The sequence below is a fragment of the Mirounga leonina genome, unplaced genomic scaffold, assembly GCF_011800145.1.
Source record: "Mirounga leonina isolate KUSES-001 unplaced genomic scaffold, KU_Mleo_1.0 Mir_127, whole genome shotgun sequence".
Classification (NCBI taxonomy): domain Eukaryota; kingdom Metazoa; phylum Chordata; class Mammalia; order Carnivora; family Phocidae; genus Mirounga; species Mirounga leonina.
In genome coordinates, this window is record NW_023270316.1 from 36,595,030 (window position 1) to 36,617,898 (window position 22,869).

The 22,869-nt window shown below is 34.2% G+C and overlaps 1 protein-coding gene and 1 pseudogene across 2 annotated transcripts in view; both read left to right on the top strand.

Moving 5' to 3' along the window:
* KLHL1 (kelch like family member 1) overlaps positions 1-11,680 on the top strand; it is a 357,107-nt gene extending 345,427 nt beyond the window's left edge. For both annotated transcript variants that reach the window (XM_035003252.1, XM_035003253.1), the window contains 2 exons: positions 5,329-5,500; positions 11,596-11,680. In XM_035003252.1, coding sequence (XP_034859143.1) covers positions 5,329-5,500; positions 11,596-11,655 — 232 coding nt within the window. In that variant the 3' untranslated portion in view covers positions 11,656-11,680. The remainder of the gene's footprint in view (positions 1-5,328; positions 5,501-11,595) is intronic.
* LOC118009742 lies at positions 98-248 on the top strand (annotated as a pseudogene).
* Positions 11,681-22,869: the final 11,189 nt, after the last annotated feature.

Genomic DNA, 22,869 nt, shown 5'->3' on the forward strand with positions numbered 1-22,869 from the left:
TAGAGATTACTTTAAAAACAAATAAATAAAAAATCTTTCCTCAAAATACAGCATGAAGAGTAAAAATTTATGCCAGAGAGTGGGAAAAAATATTTGCAGCTTTGCGCAGTGGCAGTATCGTAGCCAATGAGGTTTATCCGAGGCGCGATTATTGCTAATTGAAACTTTTCCCAGAGAGAGGGAAAAAATATTTGCAAAACAAAACCAACAAGGCTTTGTTTATTTTTTTTTTGCTATGTTAATCACCATACATTACATCATTAGTTTTTGATGTAGTGTTCCATGATTCATTGTTTGTGTATAACACCCAGTGCTCCATGCAGAACGTGCCCAATTCCAATTCTTGTTTCTAATAAATAAATCTAATAAATAAATCTTCTTGGCAGAAGTTTTTTTTTTTTTTTTTTAAGATTTTATTTATTTATTTGAGAGACAGAGAATGAGAGACAGCATGAGATGGAGGAAGGTCAGAGGGAGAAGCAGACTCCCTGCCGAGCAGGGAGCCCGATGCGGAACTCGATCCCGGGACTCCAGGATCATGACCTGAGCCGAAAGCAGTCGCTTAACCAACTGAGCCACCCAGGCACCCCTTGGCAGAAGATTTTAACAAGAACTCTTGGAAAGATGACTATTGGGAAAAATGCTTGATGTCATTAGGCATCAGAGAAATGAAAATTAAAATCACAATATCATACCAGGACCTACTAGAAAGGCTAAAATGAAAATAGCTAATACCAAATGTTGGAGAAGACGTAGAGCAACTGAAACTCTTATTACACTCATGGTGGGAGTGCAAATTGGCCCAGACTCTGTAATACCAGTAGGCAGTATCTACCACATTTCAAAATATGCATTCTCTTTGACCCAGAAATTCTATTCCTAAATACCCATTAGATATGCATATATATGAAAATATCTGAACTATGATGTTTATAGGAATATTTTTAGTTATTAAGTTTTTTAAAATTAATTTTATTAGAATTAATTTACTTTCCTTTCCCATCATGTAAGCATTTCTGAAGTCATAATCTCATGAGACCTGATAGACAGATGTTGATTTTCTTTACAGGAAAACTAGAATGTATTTTGAGCAGCATTATTGTCACTCTTAATTGCTTAATTCAAATAATTTATGAAAATTCAAACACAGATTCTATAATTCATTTACCAGAAATCTAAAAGCCTCTCTTTTCAGAGCTGTTTATCCATTTTCACAGCATGGATCTCATCTTATTTCTGTTTTCTTGTTTGCTTTATTTTGTTTTACAGGCAAACAAACCTGGCTACAAATCACTTCTATATTGTTTAATTTGCTTTCTGGTTGAATATTGCTTGTACAAATTTAGGAAAATGAGTATTAATTCTATTTTTTCCCGAAGTAAGGCTTGCATACTTAAAAACTGCTTCTCTTTAAATATTTTAAGATCAATTTTTATCCTTAATAGAAAAAAAAAAAAAACAGGGCTTAAAAAATTAATGGTACCTCAAAAACTTCAGTGGGGATTTTCAATGAGACACAGTTTTATTCTGTGACTCTCATATGCCTTCAGCAAGTTTTCATTTCACAGCCAATTTTAGCCCCTACATACTGGTACTTCTCTTGTCTAAAGGCTACAAACTTTAATAGAGTCCCTGATACAGAGCTCACACTCTGACCACGAAGGCCAAGGTGAGATGTAGGAAAAGCGGACAGTCTAAATACAAAGGACAGCTACTCTAACCCCTCCACTGCCCCTGCTGCCTTGTTCTTTTTTTTTTTTTTTTTTTTTTTTTAAGATTTTATTTACACAAGGAGGGGGAGTGGGAGAGGGAGAAGCGGGCTTCCTGCTGAGCAGGGAGCCCCTTGGTGGGCCTCGATCCCAGGACCCTGGGATCATGACCTGAGCTGAAGGCAGACGCTTAACAACTGAGCCACCCAGGCGCCCTGTTTTGTTTTGTTTTTTTTTTTTTTAAATAAAGAACCAGAGGAAAAAGTAACGTTTAGGACTAAGTTTCATCAAAAATGTTAACTGACAATGACTGAGTTCACTGTTAATAATTGTTTGGAAAATGGCTATACATCTGTGGATCTTCTCCTTAGGTTAAAAAAAGCTGTCTATTTCATTTATGGGGGTAACAATTTTGTATATCCTCAGGCTGAGAGGTGAATCCATTGAGTTCTGAATATAGAAAAATCAATTTAGATTCATTAATTTGCAAACAAGGATAACCACTAGTAGGTAACTTTGTATTTATGTAATTACTTCCTCTGTATCCAGGAGAGAGTGTGTATATGGGTGGGGAGGAGTTGGATTGTTTTTGTTTTGTTTTGGTTTCATTTTTTGGATTACAATATAGAAATTTAAATTTAAATTTTCACCATTTCCATATATGAATTAAAAGCTTGTTATTATAAGAAAAAAAAGATATTACCTAGATTTGAAGACAGGCACATCTAATCCAAAGATCTGGATTTTCTAGAATGCATTAAATTTTTAAAGTTCTCTTCAGGAATTTTGTAAAATATATATAAAAAAGTGATATCTATTTCTAAGTATAGAATATTATTTCTAAATGTACACCTAAATATAGGACATACTAGTGTTTTCTTATATTTCCCTGGAATATGAGTATTTGAGAATTGTTCAATATTTGAGTTTCACTTGAAATTTCATAAGTCTTCAGAAATTCATTTATTATTATTGCTCCATGCCCTAGTGTTGGCTATTTTCTCAGGTCTTCTGCCTTTTTGCAAAGTGATAAAGTCTGCTTTGCAGACAATAGTTGAAAAAAAATTCTATAGAGCTGGATAGCAATTAAATGTGGGATAAAGTGTGACTTCAGAAAAAGCTATTTAAGTGAAGTGATTGTGACAAAAGCCAGGCTGGATTTTACTGAAGGATGAATAAAGTGTAAAGAACGTTCGCTTTTCCTTGAAAATTAAAGTGTATTATACATTCTTACTTTTTTTTTAAAAGACTTTATTTATTTATTTGAGAGAGAGAATGAGATAGAGAGAGCATGAGAGGGGGGAGGGTCAGAGGGAGAAGCAGACTCCCTGCCGAGCAGGGAGCCCGAGGCGGGACTCGATCCTGTGACTCCAGGATCGTGACCTGAGCCGAAGGCAGTCGCTTAACCAACTGAGCCACCCAGGTGCCCTATACATTCTTACTTTTAAAGTTATTTTTACTACAGATCTTTTCTGACAAACAAAAAAGTAAACAATACAGTAAACTTCCCTGTACTCATTACCCGGCCTCAACCATGATCACCAGTGTGTCATTCTTGTTTATTCCATTTCCCTTCTCTCTCTCTCTTTTTTTTTTTTTTTTGAAGTATTTCAAAGAAATTCTCAAACATGTCATTTTAGCTTAAAATATTTTTGAATTCATCCCAGAAACAAACAACCAAAAATGATCAGGACTTTTTTTTTTTAACATAACAACAATGCTATTATCAGAACTAATAAGAACTTCAGTAATTCCTTATTAAAATCTAATGCCCAGGGTATATTAAAATTTTCAAAATGTCTCAAACATCCTTTAAAAGTTGGTCTATTTGAATTGGGATCCAAATAAGATTCACTTACTTTTTTTGTTATGTTTAATCACAATTCATTTAGAACAGCTACTTCTTCCTAATTATCTGTTCATTATTACTGGGGGTTTGCTTGTTTGTTTTGCTATTGATTTGTTGGAGAATTCAGTCAGTTATCCAATAAAACATTCCACTCTCTGGATTCTCCTATCTGATTCCTTGAGGTATCTTCTTTCCTTCTCCTCCTCCTCTACCTCCTCCTCCTCTTCTTTCTTTTGTCCTTATTTTAAAAAAATATTTTATATTTCATATAAAAGATTTCATATTTTATATGTTCATGATAAGTTTGTCTTTTCTTCATGGTAAGTTTAAATAAAGGTTTTGATGACATAGATTGTGTTTGTGTGTGTCTATATGTGCCTGTGTTTGTGATGTTTTACATTTATTAACTATAGCATGTAAAATTACATTTTTATTTGCCTGGTTTTGCAGGCATTCAACAAATTTCTCATTTCACATAGATTATCTTGGCTGTCACAACCTCTCCCACTGTGGCGTGTAAATGCATGTAACATCTTGGATAACGTGAATATAGAGAAATATAAATTTCTGACCCTTGGGGTCCTCCCTAACCATTTCTTTTGTAACAACCTTCTCTATTTTCAATAAACATGTAGGTGGCTTTTTGTTTTTGTTTTTGCTTGTGTTTGTTTCTTTGTTTTAGGAGTCTGTGGGTTGAAAGTTTCAATTGGTGAAACATAAGACTGGAGTGGAAAAACAAACTAAAAATATATTTATTGTATCTGTTAAAAAAAAACAAACTTTCACCCAGTCTTCTTTTATATTTACTCTGCCGGGCTCTTACTAGCTTTTTCATTTCTGTATCTGACCTTGAACGTGCAGGTTAAAGGCAAAGAAGTGGTTTAATCATTCATTCTTAGCTACGGTAAAGTACATTCACGAAAGTATTCTTCAGGCTTTTGCCACTCAAAATACAAAATATCCATACGTAATGCATGGTAGTCAGACTTTCTGGAAATTAAATTATTTTTGGTTTAAGTTCAGTAATAATAACTTGTGCCCCCTGCTTCAATCTCTTGATTTACCAATCTCTCCCTTAAAGTGAATCCCAAAGAACGCCACTAAAGCACAGTTCTGGTCACATTGTAATTATTTTCCCCAGGTTTTCCTATTAAAACACAAAACACCTTCTTACTCATCACACAAACCATAAGCCCATCAAAAAACACCCTTCCAGGTACTCTGCTCCTTCCTCTATTCCTGAACTTAGCCACCCTGCACCCCTGCTTTCCTCAAAGTTGGCCATGCATTTTTATTAACACTTCAGTTCTTTCGCATAAATGTCTCCTTTTCTTTCTAGCAAATTTAGCTACACCTTCAGACCTGATTTACAGCAGACTTCAACTGTGGAGAAGTCCATAATTCTCCCAGATTTTTAACCATTACTTCTGTTTCATTACCACAGCACTTTGCTTATATTTGCTTTACTGAACCTCATTCTGCAGTGGATAGTAGTTATTTACATATCTGCCTTCCTTGTGGAAGAAATCATGATGTAGATTTTTGTTGAGTACCTGGACATCCAGTCAAGGTATATTTTTAATATACCTTAAAATTTAGAAAGCCAGACATTGTGGATATTAACTCTTGAACATCTGCTCAAATGATTGAGCTTCTAGAAAAAAAACATAGTTTTTTTTTCTCATGGTGTGCTTTTGAAAGAGTACCATTCATATAGTAAAAGCTGGATGTGATTAGAACATGCTATATCCTATTATCCTTACATTTTAGATACGATCCCAAAACAGACACATGGACCATGGTGGCTCCTTTGAGTATGCCCAGAGATGCTGTTGGAGTCTGTCTCCTTGGTGACAGATTATATGCCGTTGGTGGCTATGATGGGCAGACATACCTCAACACTATGGAATCCTATGATCCACAAACAAATGAGTGGACACAGGTAAGACTGTTGCCAGCATAATTTACTTCAAATACAAGAATTTACTTCATTTACTTCCTTCTAAATTTCCTTGAGCCCAAAGTGATTGATTTAGCCCATTGTCACGTTCATTTTGTAAATCACATGTTTTTGTGTACTTTTATGTATTCTATACTTTAATAAAATTCATATTAAAAGGTGACATTCATGCCTCATTGGGATTTCCACTTTATTATAAGTAATAACGACAGTCAGGAACTGAATTTTAATTAGCTGAAACAAACAGAAAACAAAGTGGTATATATTGGTTCACAAAAACCTAACTTTAGAATATTTGGTTTTAGAGATAACTGGAATAAGAAGATGGAAAGCTACAGAAGTCAACTTCCTGCCTCCTATTTTTGCTTGACTATCTTTAGGTCCTATCGGATAGGTCCATTTTCACCTACTGCAGAGAGAATTTTCCATGGAGCGGAGCTGCTGGAAGCTCCAAGTAGTAATCCTCAATCCATAAACAGAAAACAAAAGCAAAACAGCAAAGATCTCTAAATGATCGATCATGTAGAAAGTGCTCACTCCCGGACAATCACTTTGGCCAGGAAGACAGAGTGAAATAATTGGCCGATCTTAAGTGAGGTGGTATCTCTTGATCTATAGCACACTGTGGTTAGAGACTCAGGATCATGCTAGAATAATGTAGCTCCCATTCAGGTCACACAGCTAGAAGATTTGTGTTGCCTGTGTGGGTGCTGGAGGAAAATGAGTGCAGTGCAACTTAATTATAATGGAAGACACCTTATTCTGTATAGCTACTGTGACCTTGCTTATAATGGAGGGAACGGACATATTCTCAGACTTGCGTCCTCATATTCAACTTCTATTTTCCTTCTTTCTTTTCCAAATCTCTCAGTATTTCTATTATTCCTCCCCTTTATCAGAAACCTAAAAGCAAGATACCATTCCAGCAAACAAATACATCATTTCCATTAATGGGTGCAGTGAGATTCCAAAGCCTGCCTTAATTGAATCAGAATAGGAACCTCATCTTGTAACAATCTTCAGTGGATGGAGGGTTCCATTTGCTGGTGGGGTGGGTGGGTGGGGTCACAGAAATTGACTAAAGTTTATCTGAAGAACTTGAACACTGATTGGAGTAAATTTCTTTTAAAGATACTTACTTTTAAAGACACATAACTTCCTTGATTGGGCCAGTTTTGATGATACATGTTCAAGAGATAGGCTGACTCTGAAGTACAAAACAAAATTCCTAATGTCCAGACTAAAGTGCCTGCCTTATGAATCTTACCCTTCTCTAAAAGAAAACTCTTTGATTTCAATGAAGATAGATGAATTTGGCTAAAAGGAAAAAAGAAAGCAGAATGAATGAAAGAAGGAGAAGTATTTGGAGAACTGGGTCATGTGATTTTCTATGTTTTACTTTAACTGTAAGAGAAGAAGCATTCTTCATCCAAAGACCAGCAGCAAATATAAAAGAAGATTATAATTATCACACTGAAATTTTAGAAGATATATTTTAACCTCTTCTCTTTCTGAGTCCCTCGTGTTTACAAAGAAATACAGCATGGATTAATGACTGTTGATTTGCTAAGGAAATGTAACAGTTCAATGATATTTATTTTAAATGTGCCACTTTTACAAATGAACATTAAATAAAGGACGTTTATGGGCATTATCAATGATAGAATATAATCTTCATTACATACTTATAATAATGAGCCATTATGCTTATCATCCTTCTAAAACTGAAATCAAAATAATGTATGTAATAATAGGTAAAAACTTCCTGAAGAACATTTTCCCTCATCTGTATTTTATTGCACTTTTTTGGATCATATACTATCTTCCAAACAACAAGGTGGTATTTAAAATGTTTTATAACAACTTTGTCTAAGTACAATAAACATTCATTTTAAAGCTCTTAAATTACTTTAAGATTTTACGTCCATATTTTTTCATTATTTATATTTTTAAGTCTCTCTAGAGACCATCAGCAGACCCACACAAGATCCCTTTGAAGATTTTCAGGATTCTAGGTCCCTAGAAAAAAAAGTCCCATATGGCGGGATAATACCTGTCACTTTCCCTCCATTTACCCCATAAACGGACAAAACCAATAGGTTATCTTACTTATCATTGGCATCCCCAAATGGCTGAGCATTAGAATAAATAAACTATATTAAAATATCCAAGAATATATATTTAGAACATTTCCCAAGCTAACTAATAGGAAATAATATTAATAGATTTGGGAGCAATTCCCAGATTCATGTCTTAGATAGTTTTACTGAGAACACATGCCTACATGTGTACATGGGCGTGTATGTATTTGAATAAATTTGACTTTGTCATTTAACACTGGGTTTATTTCTTCTATTTTATTTGGGAAAAAAAATACGTGTGCTTCAAGACATAAAAAAAGAACTTTATTCCACCCCCCCTGGTCTGGGTAAAGCCACCCTTTCATGTGTTGTCTTGCTACATCATCACAGTGCTGTCATGCTGCATCCACCTGCAGTTGTAAAGAAAAAGAGTGTGTGATTTACTATCATCTCCCCATAGTCTAGCATAGTTGCTGGTGTGGGGCAAGAGATAATGTGAATATTTCTTCAATAAAGTAGCTGAGAACTATTGCAACTCAGTTTGGTCTGCTGTGCATGGGTTTCATTTATTTGCACACAACAGATACATGGTCATATCCCCTTATCTGCAGTTTTGCTTTCCATGTTTTCAGTTAGCAGCGGTCTACTACAGTCTGGAAGCAGGTGACCCTCCTTCTGATGTATTGTCAGAAGGTTAGTAGTAGCCTAATGCTATGTCACAATGCTGACATCATTCATCTTATTTCATCTCATTACGTAAGCATTTTATCATGTCACATCATCACAAGAAGGGTGGGTGCAGCACAGTAAGATATTTTGAGAGAGATAGAATACATTCCCAAAACTTTTATTACAGTATATTGTCATAATTATTCTATTTTATTGTTAGCTATTGTTGTTAATGTCTTTTGGTACTTGATTTGTAAATTAAACTTTATCTACGTACGTACATATAGGGAAAAACAGTATATAATGCATTTGGTACTATCCATGGTTTCAGGCATCCACTAGGGGTCTTAGAACATATTCCCCCTTCAAGGAGGGGTTACTGTAGAAGATATTGAGAATAAGTTCTAGGGGAGCCTGGTACGATATCTACATTCTCCATTGTTGTGTTTTTTTGTTTGTTTGTTTTTTCCAATTGGTTCTGTGGCCAACCTTTTTAGGATGTCATTCTAGGGCTGAAGGTATAACCTTGGAGGGAGAGCATAGCAGATTTAAAAAAAATATATGTATTAAATAAGATTAAGTTAGAGCTAAGGGGGAAAAGGGAAAAGCTCTCTTAAATATTTAAAATGTATGTATGTAGAATATATCAAATGCTCAAAATAGCATGATAAATTCTGTGGTAAGGAAAATACTTAGCACTATGATAGAAACTAAGTGTGCTGGGTAGAGAAATCTTACCTCAGGAAATGACATGTAGAATGAGGCCTGACAGGTAGGTAATAGTTAACCAGGTGAAAATATGGGGAGTGGTTTGGTTTGAGGAAAAGAATTTGTAAAGAATTGCAGGAAGAACACATAACATGCAAAAAATAAAGGGGTGAGCACGGAGTTTGGAGACATAAACAGGGTCTAAATAATGCATGGCCAGAAGCTATGCGGTAGAATCTTGACTTTACAATAAGGCTGAGTGGGAGTTAAGCTTTTAAGTAGGGAAAGGAAATAATCAGAATTGCGTTTTAAAATGATTGCACTTGATAGGATGTGAAAAATCATTAGGAGCAAGCAAGATTAGAGTCAGAGAAATTCGTTAGGAGGCTATTTTACCAATCCACTGTGGAGGTGGAGGACTTTTCCCTTCTCCCTTCTAGGTTATTCGGTTGATCTAATAATTAAACTAAGACAGATTAACGGGAGAAAAATGTAGTTTTATATGTATGGGAACCCCATAAAAATAGGAGACCCAAAGAAGTGGCCAAAGCCGGAAGCTTTATACCTTTTAGACAAAATGATAAATTTGTGACAAACTGACAAGCCAAGGATTTCAGCTTGTGGTAGTAAAGTACTGAAGAAATAACAAGGTTTATTTATACAGCTTTTTGGCTCTAAATTCTCCATCTCTGGTAATAAGGATGCCTTCTATCATCCTGGTAAGGGAAGTTACCTTTCACATTGGAGATTTATTTCCTGCTTTCAGGGGGACCAAGAGTCAAGAGAGTCCCTCCTGTACCAGACATCTATCAAGTACCTTTAATTCAAAATAATTAATATGCCAAAGTGGCATATCCTGTGGAGACATACTCTGCAAGCCTTCACACTCAAGGTAGAATTGTAATGTGAACGAGGCTGCAGACCATAGGAATGGGTATAATCACGTTGGATGGAGAGATATTGTAGGACCTGATGATTATTCAGATGTAAGGTTGATGAGGTAAAACTAAAGGTCATGGATGTTCTCCAGGTTTCTAACTTGAGCAACTGAGTAGAGAGTGGTGTCATTATCTGACACTGGAAACACAGGAGGAACAGCACACTTTTGGAAAAAAAAAAGGGCAAAGGTTCATTTGTACAAACACACTCATGCATGTTTGGAGATATAGATGCACATGTAGATACAGATACAAAGTAAAGCTATTCACTCTATACTTTGGAAACTATGCACAGGATTTCTCAGTATTGAACAAACATCAGAGGGTATTTGGGAAAGTTTTCAAAAATACAACCACCCAGTATTCCTCCCATTCCTATTGAGTTTTGGGCCATGAGCACATATACTTTGTAAAAGTTCCTTAGGTGACTCTGATGTGAAACAATACTTAAAAATCATTGGAAACTAAAAGAGGGACAATGGAAAGTTTGTGCATTTTGGAGTCACATACACTTCAGTTTGGGAACATTGATTTATATATCGTCTCCTGACATTCTATTCACATAACTGTCATACAAAGATAACAATACATGATGGGATTATAAAGGTGATGTGGTGATCCATAAAAATTATTCTTAACACAAATGAGTAAAAATAGATCATATGGGAAGTTGCTGTGTTTTTTTTTTTTTTCTTCTTTTTATCCTGCAAAGGGATGGCAGGTAAAAGTAAGTACACTTTAAAGAACTGTAGATACGATGGTAGTTTTCATATTTAGAGAGTGAGACCATGTCCTTTCTCAATCAATAAGATAATGTATGTGATCTGAGGTTATTTTGCTCTTGGTTGTTTTATTTCTTATATTTTATTCACATTCTTTTCAGTTTGGAGTAATATCCTTTAATTTCTACCCTACTCTGATATTTTAAGTGCATAAATTATTCTTAGAAAACTGTAATAAAAATCATTCATATCAAAATGCTCAAATTATTAAAATCTTGGCTTACCTTCATGGAATAGGTTTTCATTACAAACTGTAAAAATTATTGTTTTTAATACATTTCTAGCCAATTTCATATTCAGGAATTATTAAAAAAATCTCAATTCTCATCTCAATGACTATCATAAGCTGGAATTTTTTAAATAAGTACTATAGCAATTATAATTTTGGTCTATTTATGACAAAATATAGAAGTTACTTCATTGTATGTCTCTGTTTAGAATGAATGAATAACACATTTAAGTCAGTATAATATCTGGGCAAATAAGTTCAAGATGATTTCAATAAGTGTAATAGCTATTTCATCCAAAATATACTCCAAGATACCACTATGAAATACCATCACAAATGTGTCCATGCAAGCCCAGAAATAAATCTTTGCTGGAAACTTTACTATAGCATCTTTATGTCACTAAAAATCATTAAACACCTTACTACTTGCCTTAAAAATTCCAAAAATGAATGCAAGTTTTAACAATTTCAACATGCAAATCATTGCTCTTTTGTAAAAGCCATTTTCAATGTTTCCATTTTTATTGTCCTACTTGTGACTAAACTGGGAAAATATAAGCACATGTATTTATGATTTTCACACATATGAGTGTTTTAAATATATTACAATTTGTATACTTTTCTATGACAGTAAAATTTGTCTTAAACTGTGTTTCATCTTTTTCAACAGATGGCTTCTTTGAATATTGGGAGAGCAGGTGCCTGTGTGGTAGTCATCAAGCAACCTTGACTTACTCTTTTTTTGGAGAGATTTTATCTGCTGGAGTGGTTATTTTTATATCAGAAGGCAAGAATGAGAACTTCCTAAGATGAAAATTCTTCAAGAACAAGGATTTCTGTAGATTTACCTACTGATGTCAAAAGAGGTAGAAGATCAAAGAGAACTATAGGAATCGAAATAAACATCAAACTGCTATGGGAACAATGTCTGGCCATATATTAGTTAGTTCAGGAATGGTTATTGGTAATTCGTTTTGTATTGTAGCATACAATAACTAAAGTTACCAAAGGCTTGTTTTTCTTGAGCAATTAAAAGGAGAGACCAGTGTTTGTGACATGGATAATTTCATGGCTACAACTCATTCAATTGTTGTATAGTTCGTGGCGGTATCAAAGAGGTCAAAGGCAGGATATTTCATCTGACAACATCTGATTGGTTTACTACTTTCATAGTCAGATGTGGTCATTCTAGGAGGCAGAATGATGTTTTATTAAAACAAACATGCTTCTTCCTCATTTTCTCAGCTATGAGGACAATTAGAGAAACAGATTCATGCCTGTCTCTTGCATTCGGAAAACAAACTGTTCTGCTAATCAAAGCCGCACATTTCATCAGAGAGGATGGTTGAATTTTATTGCAACCATATTAGCAATCTGAAGCTGGCAAACACAAAGGATTGTTTTCATTAGGCTTACCACATTGCTTTGCTTTTTGAACACACTGAGCCAAAGAATCAGTACAATTATGGGCTTTTGCCTTATGTTGAGTTCAGTGTAAGCATGGAAGCTAGTTATTCTGAATGTTATATATATTCATTGCATGTTAAAGTCCTTTAGAATTTTGTTCATAAAAGACAAAACAAAACAAAAACCTTAGAATTTTGAGAGAGAAATCTATGATTCATTCATTTGGAGTGTTAATGATCATTGTTAGAAGGAAGGCGGACTTCAGATTCTCATTTCCCACTTTTCAAACTTGTTACATTGATATGCACATTATTTTATGACAAATGTTTGTAACTGTTTAAAGCATAAAGTGGAAACATTATACAATGTCCTTAATAAATTCATGTAAATTTTAAATATAATTAATAAATGATAGAACATTTGCTTTTATCACTGTATCTTTCTTCAATCAATTTTAATTCACATCTGAGTAAAAAACTGACAAGGTATACCGCAGAGATAGGCCATTTTTATTGCTTGACTTTTCAAAAAATCAAGGACTATACATCTCTCTCAAAATGTGTATTTCCTCCTAAATATTACACTGGCACCAAATGCAGTCTTTAATTATTGCTTTCTTCTATAGTCACTGATTTGAGGCAGTTAGCAATAGTGCTTACAAAACATGCATCCCATAATGAGTGCTGATAATTGCGCAGGAGCTAGAAAAGAAAGAAAATTCCTCTTTGAGTCAATGTAAACCATGGAAAATATTGATAGTTTGTCTCAAGGAAATATGAGGAAATCTAAATTTCCCATTGATATCTAAATATCCCATTGACACATGTCATCAAAGTTATTAGTCACATTTATGTCAGAAAAATTATGTCACTAGAAGTATAAGACAGGAGGAAGTATCAATGAATTTTAAAAATTACAGGTAAAGAATGCATAACATAAAATTTATCATCTTGGGGCGCCTGGGTGGCTCAGTCGTTAAGCGTCTGCCTTCAGCTTGGGTCATGATCCCAGGGTCCTGGGATCGAGTCCAACATAGGGCTCAATGCTCTGCGGGAAGCCTTCGTCTCCCTCTCCCACTTCCCCTGCTTGTGTTCCCTCTCTCACTGTCTCTCTCTCTGTCAAAAAATAAATAAAATCTTTGAAAAAGAAAAAAAAAATTATCATCTTAACCATTTCTAAGTGTAGGTTAGTAGTGTTAATTAAGTATATTCAATTTTTTCTGCCCACATATTTTCTCCAACACATAGAACATACAGATAATATTAGCTACTTGGAATAGACAACTTAGTTTTGAAACTTGAAAGAATAGAGGAGAAGATAATGTGGTTACATCCATTTTTTAACCAGTAAAGTTTTGTGGTGGTCATATTTAAAATTTGTTAATAAATGTATTGATATCTTTATAATATTCTTTCCTGAGAAGGAATTTACCTGAAACAAATTTGTTGCATTCAACCAACTCTATATGTAGATCATATTAGCCTATTACTACTGCTTATATTGGATACAGTGAGTGTGTACATCAATTGACCAAATGATGACATTGAAGAGCACTTTGGACAATGAACTCTAAGCCTATATGAGATAGGGAGAATGGATACCATTGTGCAAATTTGCTGAAAAGGAAACTGTTCTCCAAAGTCACATGTTAAATAAGTCCCAGCACTTGCTACATACCCTGCCATTAATCCAATCCAGGATTCTTGAAACTTGGCTCTGTCGAGTGATAATTCAGCTATGCTAAAGATCACCATTTGAGATAAAATTTCTGCTAAAAACAGGATTCACTATGTGGTTCTTTAATTAATAAGCCATATTTAAATTTTAAAAAGTATAGAAAATAGCATCAAGGAGGCTAGTTTTTCCAAGATACTGTTCAGTACTTTTATTACATTGACATCCCTGGAGTATAACTTATTTTTATAAATAGCACTATGAAGTCTTAGAATATTCTGCAAATATTTTCAATTTTAATGATGACTATTGATGAGAATAGGAATATAAAATATGGTTCAAAATTATTTATAAAGTATGCAATCACATCCAAATCTCCAAACACTGTAGTACTGATTTATTTTATGTTGCACATTAAAAGCCAATAAAACACAATCATACAGTTAAAATAAAATCAAAGAGGTGATATTTTAAGTTTCTCCTGGATACTGAAACAAGAGACTGAATAAGAATAGAAGCATTAGTGCAATCTCCTAAAAAATACTGGCTACCCAAAGAGTGTAAGGAGTTTAAATTATTAATTAGATTATGTATGTTTGAAGAAACCAGCAAGTCTATGTATAAAATAAAAATTTGCAACCAAACAGCTAAAACCTGTGATAATAATTCTAAAAAAATTAACATTTAAACATAGGCTAAAATATAATATTTAAATATCTATTGTCTTATATTTCTAAATTAAAATGTTTCTATAAAAAATTTAAGATTTTGCAGCTTTGGGGAATTCTTTTAACTGTGTCCATGTCACTCATTAAACCTGTATATAGTGTTTTTAGTATTTCAAAAGAGATGAAAATTAAGTATAAATAGGAGAAATGAGAATTAAAATTAATCTTTTAGGCATGAAGGGGAACAGAATTTGCCACCCCAAAATATTCCTCTTTGGTATAAGGATTATCTTGAGCTGGTTATTTTTTAAGAAATAGCAGACAGACAGTATAAGATACTTTTTCGTAAGGGACATTTACATTTATATGGAAAATCTCCACTTGTAAGAATGTTTCCATCTCTGTAACTGGAAGAGGAGGATGACTAAAGCTCTAGAAACTCTTAAGAAGGCAACAACCTAAATCTGTCTAAGAATCTTATCCTTGTTTACTATGCTTTTCTTGATAGCCTCTCATAACTGACTCCCCACTCCCAAACATTTCCTTTTATCTTTTGCTGGTGATGGTATTTAAGGTGGGTGCCTTAGGCCATTTTGGAGAGTTAGTCAGTTTTTGTGGCTATCTCCCATGTACACGGGAGGTGTACATGTTATTGAACTTCTGTTTGTTTTTCTCCCATTAATCTCTTTTATTCCAGTGAAGTCTCAGCCAAGAGCCTAAAGGGGTAAAGGAAAAATTATTTCTCTTCCCGTATAAGCAACTTCACCAATTTGTTTCCTATAAAGGTTTAACAGGACTTCTTCCTATAAATATCCAACTACTACCCTACTAGATAATTTGAAAAGGCCTAGCTAGAATTGTATCATCTTATAGACTATGGTTATCTCAAATGGAAAACTAATGTCTTGTGACTATATAAATTTTATATATTGTTTTTGCTCTAAATTTCTATAATCTGATAGTCACAATAATTAGATACTTTATATATGCAGATTCAAATTCAGAAACATATGCATTTATATATTATATGCATGAATATAATTGGCACATTTTTATCGTTTTTAGATCAATTTGTGGCTTTTGGTAATTGAAACTTTATTGACATTTAAATTTCCTATCCTTGAACATAAATGAAAAGTAATACAAGCTACTACACACAAAAATATTTATGCATTCAGAATATATGAAAAACACAATGTGAAAATCAAATCACTTATTTTATTTGCTTATTACTTCCATGACCCAGTATCAAAATCTACATGTAGCAGGCACTGTGCTCAATGGACATTACTTGCACCCATCTAGCTCACAGACATGAGAGAAGACAAACTAATAAATGCATGATTATGTCACATTTCAGTAATGTTGAGAAAATCTCTTCCAGAATGCTATGGAAAACATCGGAGGGACATCTACTTTATTTTGTGGATGCGATGCCTGAATCCTTAAGGATGATGTTAAAAGAATACTTCTTCCCTACTTCACTGGTACATGAAGAAATATTTTTTTTCCAAGACATTCCTGGTCTTTTATACCATCTGTATCTCCTCTAAATGATAGTGACCCTAGTAGTAATGTGGTGGATGGGTGACAATGTTGGTAAAATAAAACAAACAAAAACAAGCAAAAATGTTCTAAACCCAGAAAACCTCCCCACAAAAGTAGTAGGAAAAAAAACAAATTTCTTCTCTTATTGAATTATCATGAAACCGGAATGTGAGGTCCATCCCAGGCAACCTACAACTGCACAGACAGAAAGATATCCCATTCTTATATATAGCCAAACAAATACAATCCATTACCACATATTTTCTTTTCTCTTTCCTTATAATCATTTATTTTTATATATAGGTATTTGTTTTTTAATCCATCTGCCATAAGTTTTTTTTTTTTTTTAATTCCAGTTAGTTAACATACAGTGTTATATTAGCTCTAGGTGTACAATATAGTGATTCAACACTTCCATAAATCACCCGGTACTCATCATGACCACTGCACTCCTAAACCCTCTATTTAACACATTCCCTCACCCCCTTCCTGTACTCCTCTACTCCTTCCCCTCTGGTAACCATTAGTTTGTTCTCTATAATTAAGAGTCTGTTTCTTGATCTTTCTCTCTCTTTCTTGTTTTCCCCCTTTCCTCAGTTGTTTTGTTTCTTAAATTCTACATATGAGTGAAATCATATTTGTCTTTCTCTGTCTGACTTGTCTTGCTTGGCATTATATTCTCTAGCTCCATCCATGTCATTGCAAATGGCAAGATGTCATTATTTTTTTATGTCTGAATAATATTCCATTATATATATACCACATCTCTTTATCCATTCATCAGTCAATGGACACTTGGGCTGCTTCTGTAATTTGGCTATTGTAAATACTGCTGCTGTAAACACAAGGGTGCATATTATCCCTTTGAATTAGCATTTCATATTCTTTGGGTAAATACCCAGGAGTGCAATTGCTGGGTCATAGGGTAGTTCTATTTTTAACTTTTTGAGGAATCTCCATATTGTTTTCCAGAGTGGCTGTACCAGTTTGCATTCCCACCAACAGTGCACGAGGATTCCTTTTTCTCCACATCCTCACTAACACCTGTTGTTTCTTGTGTTGTTGATTATAGCCATTCTGACAGGTGTGAGTGATATCTCATTGTGGTTTTCACTTGTATTTCCCTGATGATGAGTGATGTCAAGCATCTTTTCATGTGTCTGTTAACCATCTGTAGATCTTTGGAGAAATGTCTGTTCATGTCTTCTGCCCATTTTTAATTGGACTAATTGCTTTTTGGGTGTTGAGTTTTAGAAGTTCTTTATACATTTTGGATACTAACCCTTTATTTGATGTCATTTGCAAATATCTTCTCACATTCCATAGGCTGCCTTTTAGTTTTGTTGATTATTTCCTTTGCTGTGCAGAAGCTTTTCATTTTGATGAAGTCCCAATAGTTTATTTTTGCTTTTGTTTCCCTTGCCTCAATTACCACATATTTTCAAGATAAACAGCAACTAGTTCTCAAGTAAGAGGACTAAATAGAACCACTTGTCATAAATAGTTCATCCTAACTTTACTGGGCAATTGGGATGAGCATCTGTGTTAATTAGCTTTATCATTGGGGGGTAATACTTCTCAAACTTTATGACAGCAAGTAATTTTGCAACTTGGAGCAAGGATCCCACCAAAGTTATGCTCCTGCCTTCCTTCAGGAAGTAGAGATAGGGCTGCTATCTTCCCTGATGATTACATTTCAAAGAGATGGCCCTCAGGGAAGGAGGACTTCAGCTGCCTCCATTTTGATCTCAAACTTTCTAGTTGGGTTCCTCTTTCCAGCTTGTCTCTTGGTTCAGACAGAAGATGCTGAGGGAAAAGCATCCCCTGATCCGATCTGAAACTATCCTCTCAAGGAAGCTGGCCCTGAGCCAGCAAGACCCTGCCTGTGACTGACTCCAAGAGAAAGATCGATTTGACTTTTACTGCCTACCTGTATGTTTCCACCCACTTCTGCCTCACAGTTTCCTTATATAGACCTGGAAGTATTTTCAGCATTTTGGAGACAGTGTTTGAGACGTTAATCCCCTGTCTTCCTGGTGTTGGCCTCAATGAAATAAATTCCTTTCTTGTTTCACCACCACTCCTTTTTCTGCCTTTGGATTTTGTCAGCAGTGACTGGTTGGCTGAACCTTGTCTAGAGCGAGGTAGTCGTGTATCCCTGCATGCTGGCTACACCAGGTCCTTGAGAAAAAAAAACATTCCTATGTCACCAAGTTGACAAAGGCCTATCTAGTTTTTAAAAATTATATTTACATATAATTCAAAGAGAGGAGAAAGTACTCAGAATTACAAGTTTTCTAAAGTAAATGTTCTTGAGAAAGAGAAGGGGAGGAAAAATCTCTTCCCTCATTTCATAAATCTTTTTTTTTTTTTTTTTAAGATTTTATTTGGGGCACCTGGGTGGCTCAGTTGGTTAAACGACTGCCTTCGGCTCAGGTCATGATCCTGGAGTCCTGGGATCGAGTCCCGCATCGGGCTCCCTGCTCAGCAGGGAGTCTGCTTCTCCCTCTGACCCTCCCCCCTCTCATGCTCTCTCTATCTCATTCTCTCTCTCAAATAAATAAATAAAATCTTAAAAAAAAAAAAGAAGATTTTATTTATTTGACAGAGAGAGACACAACGAGAGAGGGAACACAAGGAGGGGGAGTGGGAGAGGGTGAAGCAGGCTTCTCATTGAGCAGGGAGCCCGATGCGGGGCTCGATCCCAGCACCCTGGGATCATGACCTGAGCTGAAGGCAGACGCTTTAAGGACCGAGCCACACAGGCGCCCCTCTTCCCTCATTTCAGAGAGAATTAAACCTCTTCATTTGCATTTATTATTTGTCCTTAAAATTGATATTAGTGTATTTTTCCTCTAGTTGTTTTCTGTCTAACTTCAGATTTGCCCTTTTTCTCTTCTTTTTTTCTCTGTGGTCAGGGTGAGGCAATGATCTATGTTGGGGTCTGCAAACTAAGGGCCACAGGCCAAATGCAGCCCACTGTTTCTGTGTCTTTAAATGATTGAAAAAAATATCAGAAGAATAATATTTCAGACACATGAAAATTATGTAAAACACAAATTCCAGTGTCTATAGATAAAGTGTTATTGAAACACGGCCATGACTCCTCTGCTATTTACTGTGGCTGCTTTCTAGCTACACCAGCAGAGTTAGTTGCAAGAGAGACCATATAATCACAAAACTTAAAATATTTACTCTGTGCACCTTTACAGAAAAAGTTTGCTGACACCTGGTCTAGGTCCTTACTAATCAGATAATAGTCCCTGAACAAGCAACTTTACTATTACCTAGGAGCTTGTTAGAAATGCTAAATCTGGGATCCACCCAGAGCTGCTAAATGGGATCCTACTTTTTTTTTGGGGGGGGGGGATCCTACTTTTTAACAAAGTATCTAATGTGACTTGTTAAACTTTGAGAAACACCAATGTAAGTAATTATTTCTCTGCAAACTCTATTTCCCTCTCTGGTTTTCTCAATGAAGGTATCAAGTAGGGAGTCAGCAATCCTGCTCAGCTCTCATATTTAATCCATGTACTCCAGTATAAACTTTTTCAGGAATAACAGTAATGTTTTAGTTCTTAACTGCTTTCCCTTGGTCTAATTTTTAACTGGTTCAGAAACTAGATGAGGAAGGGTGCTACTTACTGGATTACTCCCAAAACCTAGCAGAGAAATAGTAGTGAGCTAGGTGAAGTGGGATATATGGTAAGCAGAGAGTTCCAATTATGAGAAGCTGCAATTTTTACAAAGGAAGATACAAGAGAAAGTAGATCATATGTTTACATTATACCCATTATTTTATAATCTGTTTCAGTCTTACTGAGACTGGAGAGGAAACTAGTCCCTGGCTTCATGTAGCCAAATTTCTGGGTTATAATCAATCAGAGTGATTCTTACTGACCTCAATTTTCTTGAGATGGTAATTTTAGTTTGCTTGGGAACTAATCCCCAGTTTGCTTATTAGAAGGGCAAACCTATTCTGCCTACTGAGGAACTTGTATTTTCAAAATGAGACTTAGAATTCTTATATTGGTAATGGAGAAAATCAAATCCACAGCAGCAATGCCTTTTGCATTAAACTGAGAGGTAAAATTAAAAGTTTTGTATTGTTAAAAGGTAAAATGAGGCATGTTAAACATTTTAAGAGTTAACTGAACAAAAATAGATTCCAGTGTGGCAGGGCCAAACCAAAAGTGGTTAAAAGCACTCCACCTAAAGGAGTCAGGGTAAAGACTTACATAAAGGTGCAGAGGTGAAGGAAATTACTTGATTGACTATAGCTTAAAGCTTTGTTGACTGAGAGTGGTTGTTCTGATTTCATAACTTAGAGCCATTAACAAGCATATAGACTGAGCCCACCTCAGTCTAATGGACTCCTTGTTTAACTAATTTAATAGTATTTATAGATTTTGATGTGTTAGAAATTCATCATAACTGACTTAAGATCCTAGTAAGTAATATTAAGATTTAGGAAGTAATATTGATTTTAGATTTTAAATTTTATGTGGAAGGGTAAAAGAAAATGTGACAAAGTTTATAAACATTCGAATTTTAAAAATTAAATCATTGACTTTATTATTTTAACACATTTATTAGAATTGACTAATGTTTTTAAAGCTGTCTAAGGATAAATACTTCACAAACTTAAAACACAAGCATTATTATATTTATGAATGTAGATCAAAGTGTCAGAGGGAATTTAAATAAGCTGAAAATGGGACTGATTATTTAAGGGAATTTATATGCTTAAATTTATATAAGCACATATTAATCAGGGCCCCCTTAAAAAGTATTGTTACTATTTCATAGATTTATAACTAAATTACCAAGACTTTGAAAGTTCAATTTAGAAATTTAAGGAAAATATTATTTGTTGACATAATTATTTTTAAAAGTTGATATTTATTCTATGAAGAAACCAACCACTAATAGTATTTTTCAAATACAAAGCACACACACTTAAAACCAAAACTATTGTTCATGTTTATAAAATACTTTCATATGTATTACTAATTCATCTTTATCTCAATATTGAAAATAATAGTTTCTTTAGAATTATACTCTATCCATCATAGAACTAGGAATAGAATTCCATAATACAGCTATAAAAATTCATTTTATTAAATAATACTAATGAAAAAATAAATATTTGCTCACATGGGCTCAAATTACCTAACTTATGGATCCTAGATTACTTACAGTAAAAAATGTACAGTGTCCTCATTTTATATAGATAATATTATACTCATTATAACTTAATATCTTTGTGTAACATAAATGTATTTCTATTCTACTGCATTTTTCCCTATCTTAGGACCAATCACCTTTGCTAGTTATTTCAACGTAAATTTAAATAAATTTATTTCTCTTAGTAATAATTCAGAAAGTTAAGATACGACTGTCTGGAAATTCACAATTATCATATCCTTTATCCTTCAGGCCCATACACAAAAATATTGAAGTCCTTTTAAAAATAATATATACTTAAATGCTTATATTTTTTCAAATGTCCAAAACCTGGTCCGTTCCCTCACTTCTATTCCCAGATATAAATAATGTACAATAATTGGCTGATACAAATGGCGTATTTAGATTTTAACTGGTATAGAAGATGCTTACACAGAATTTATTTTTAATTCAGATGTTTGAAAAGGGGAATTATATTAAAGCTGGTTTGATGTCAATTAAAAAATTAAGAGAATTCCTAAAGAACTGTAGGAAACTGGCTATGATGTGTACACATTAGGGAGAATAGCTAAATTGCATGTCTAAGCACTGCCTTGATGGATTTTTACTCTGATCTTCTCACCAAATTACATTTGCAAAAGTAACCATGGAAACTAAAAGCTTGACTACTGAACTGAACTAGCAAAGTAATACCAAAGAGTGTAGTAAAGGAAAGTAAAGGTGTTTTCAGAGTCAAAAAGGTGTCTTATTTTAACATACAATGCGTTACATTAATTTTTCTAAATCCTAGGAAATCAAGAGCATCTACTTACTCTCCCGAAGAGTAGGAACAGAGAAGCAGCTTAACCAGTCAACAAAATGTTTGTGTTTTGATGCCTAGTCTAATATTCTATGCATTTGTTGCTTATCAAATGGTTTAGGGTATAGAAGTACATTTCTTTAAAACATATATCACATCCCTAGACCTACATTCACAATCAGAATTAATCAGAGCTATGGTCATAAAAGGCATTATTTTAGTGGTTGAAAAATTTTTGGACTAAATATATTCATATATTCTGATGCTATTAATTTAAATAGAACACCAATCGAAACAATCAAGAATTTTCAGAAAAATCTCAATTCTTCAATTGACTTGAATTATGCAAGCATATAGAAATTACAGATCTAGGTTAAAATGAGTAAATGATTCTCTAATTTATAGGGTAAAGATAAGTTAAATGTAATATGTTCATAATGCAATATATTCATCTGTCAAATATTCACTAAAAACCTTCTATAATGCCAGGAATCCAAACTGGCATTGGAGGCATAATTTTAAACAACAAATGTTCTTTATATCCAGCACCATGAGAAGAAAGGCCACTTATAAGCAAATAATACCCTGAATAAGTGCTATGATAGATTTAAGTACCAGATGTAAAAGAAGTTGATCAGGGAATATCAAATTGCTCGGGGAG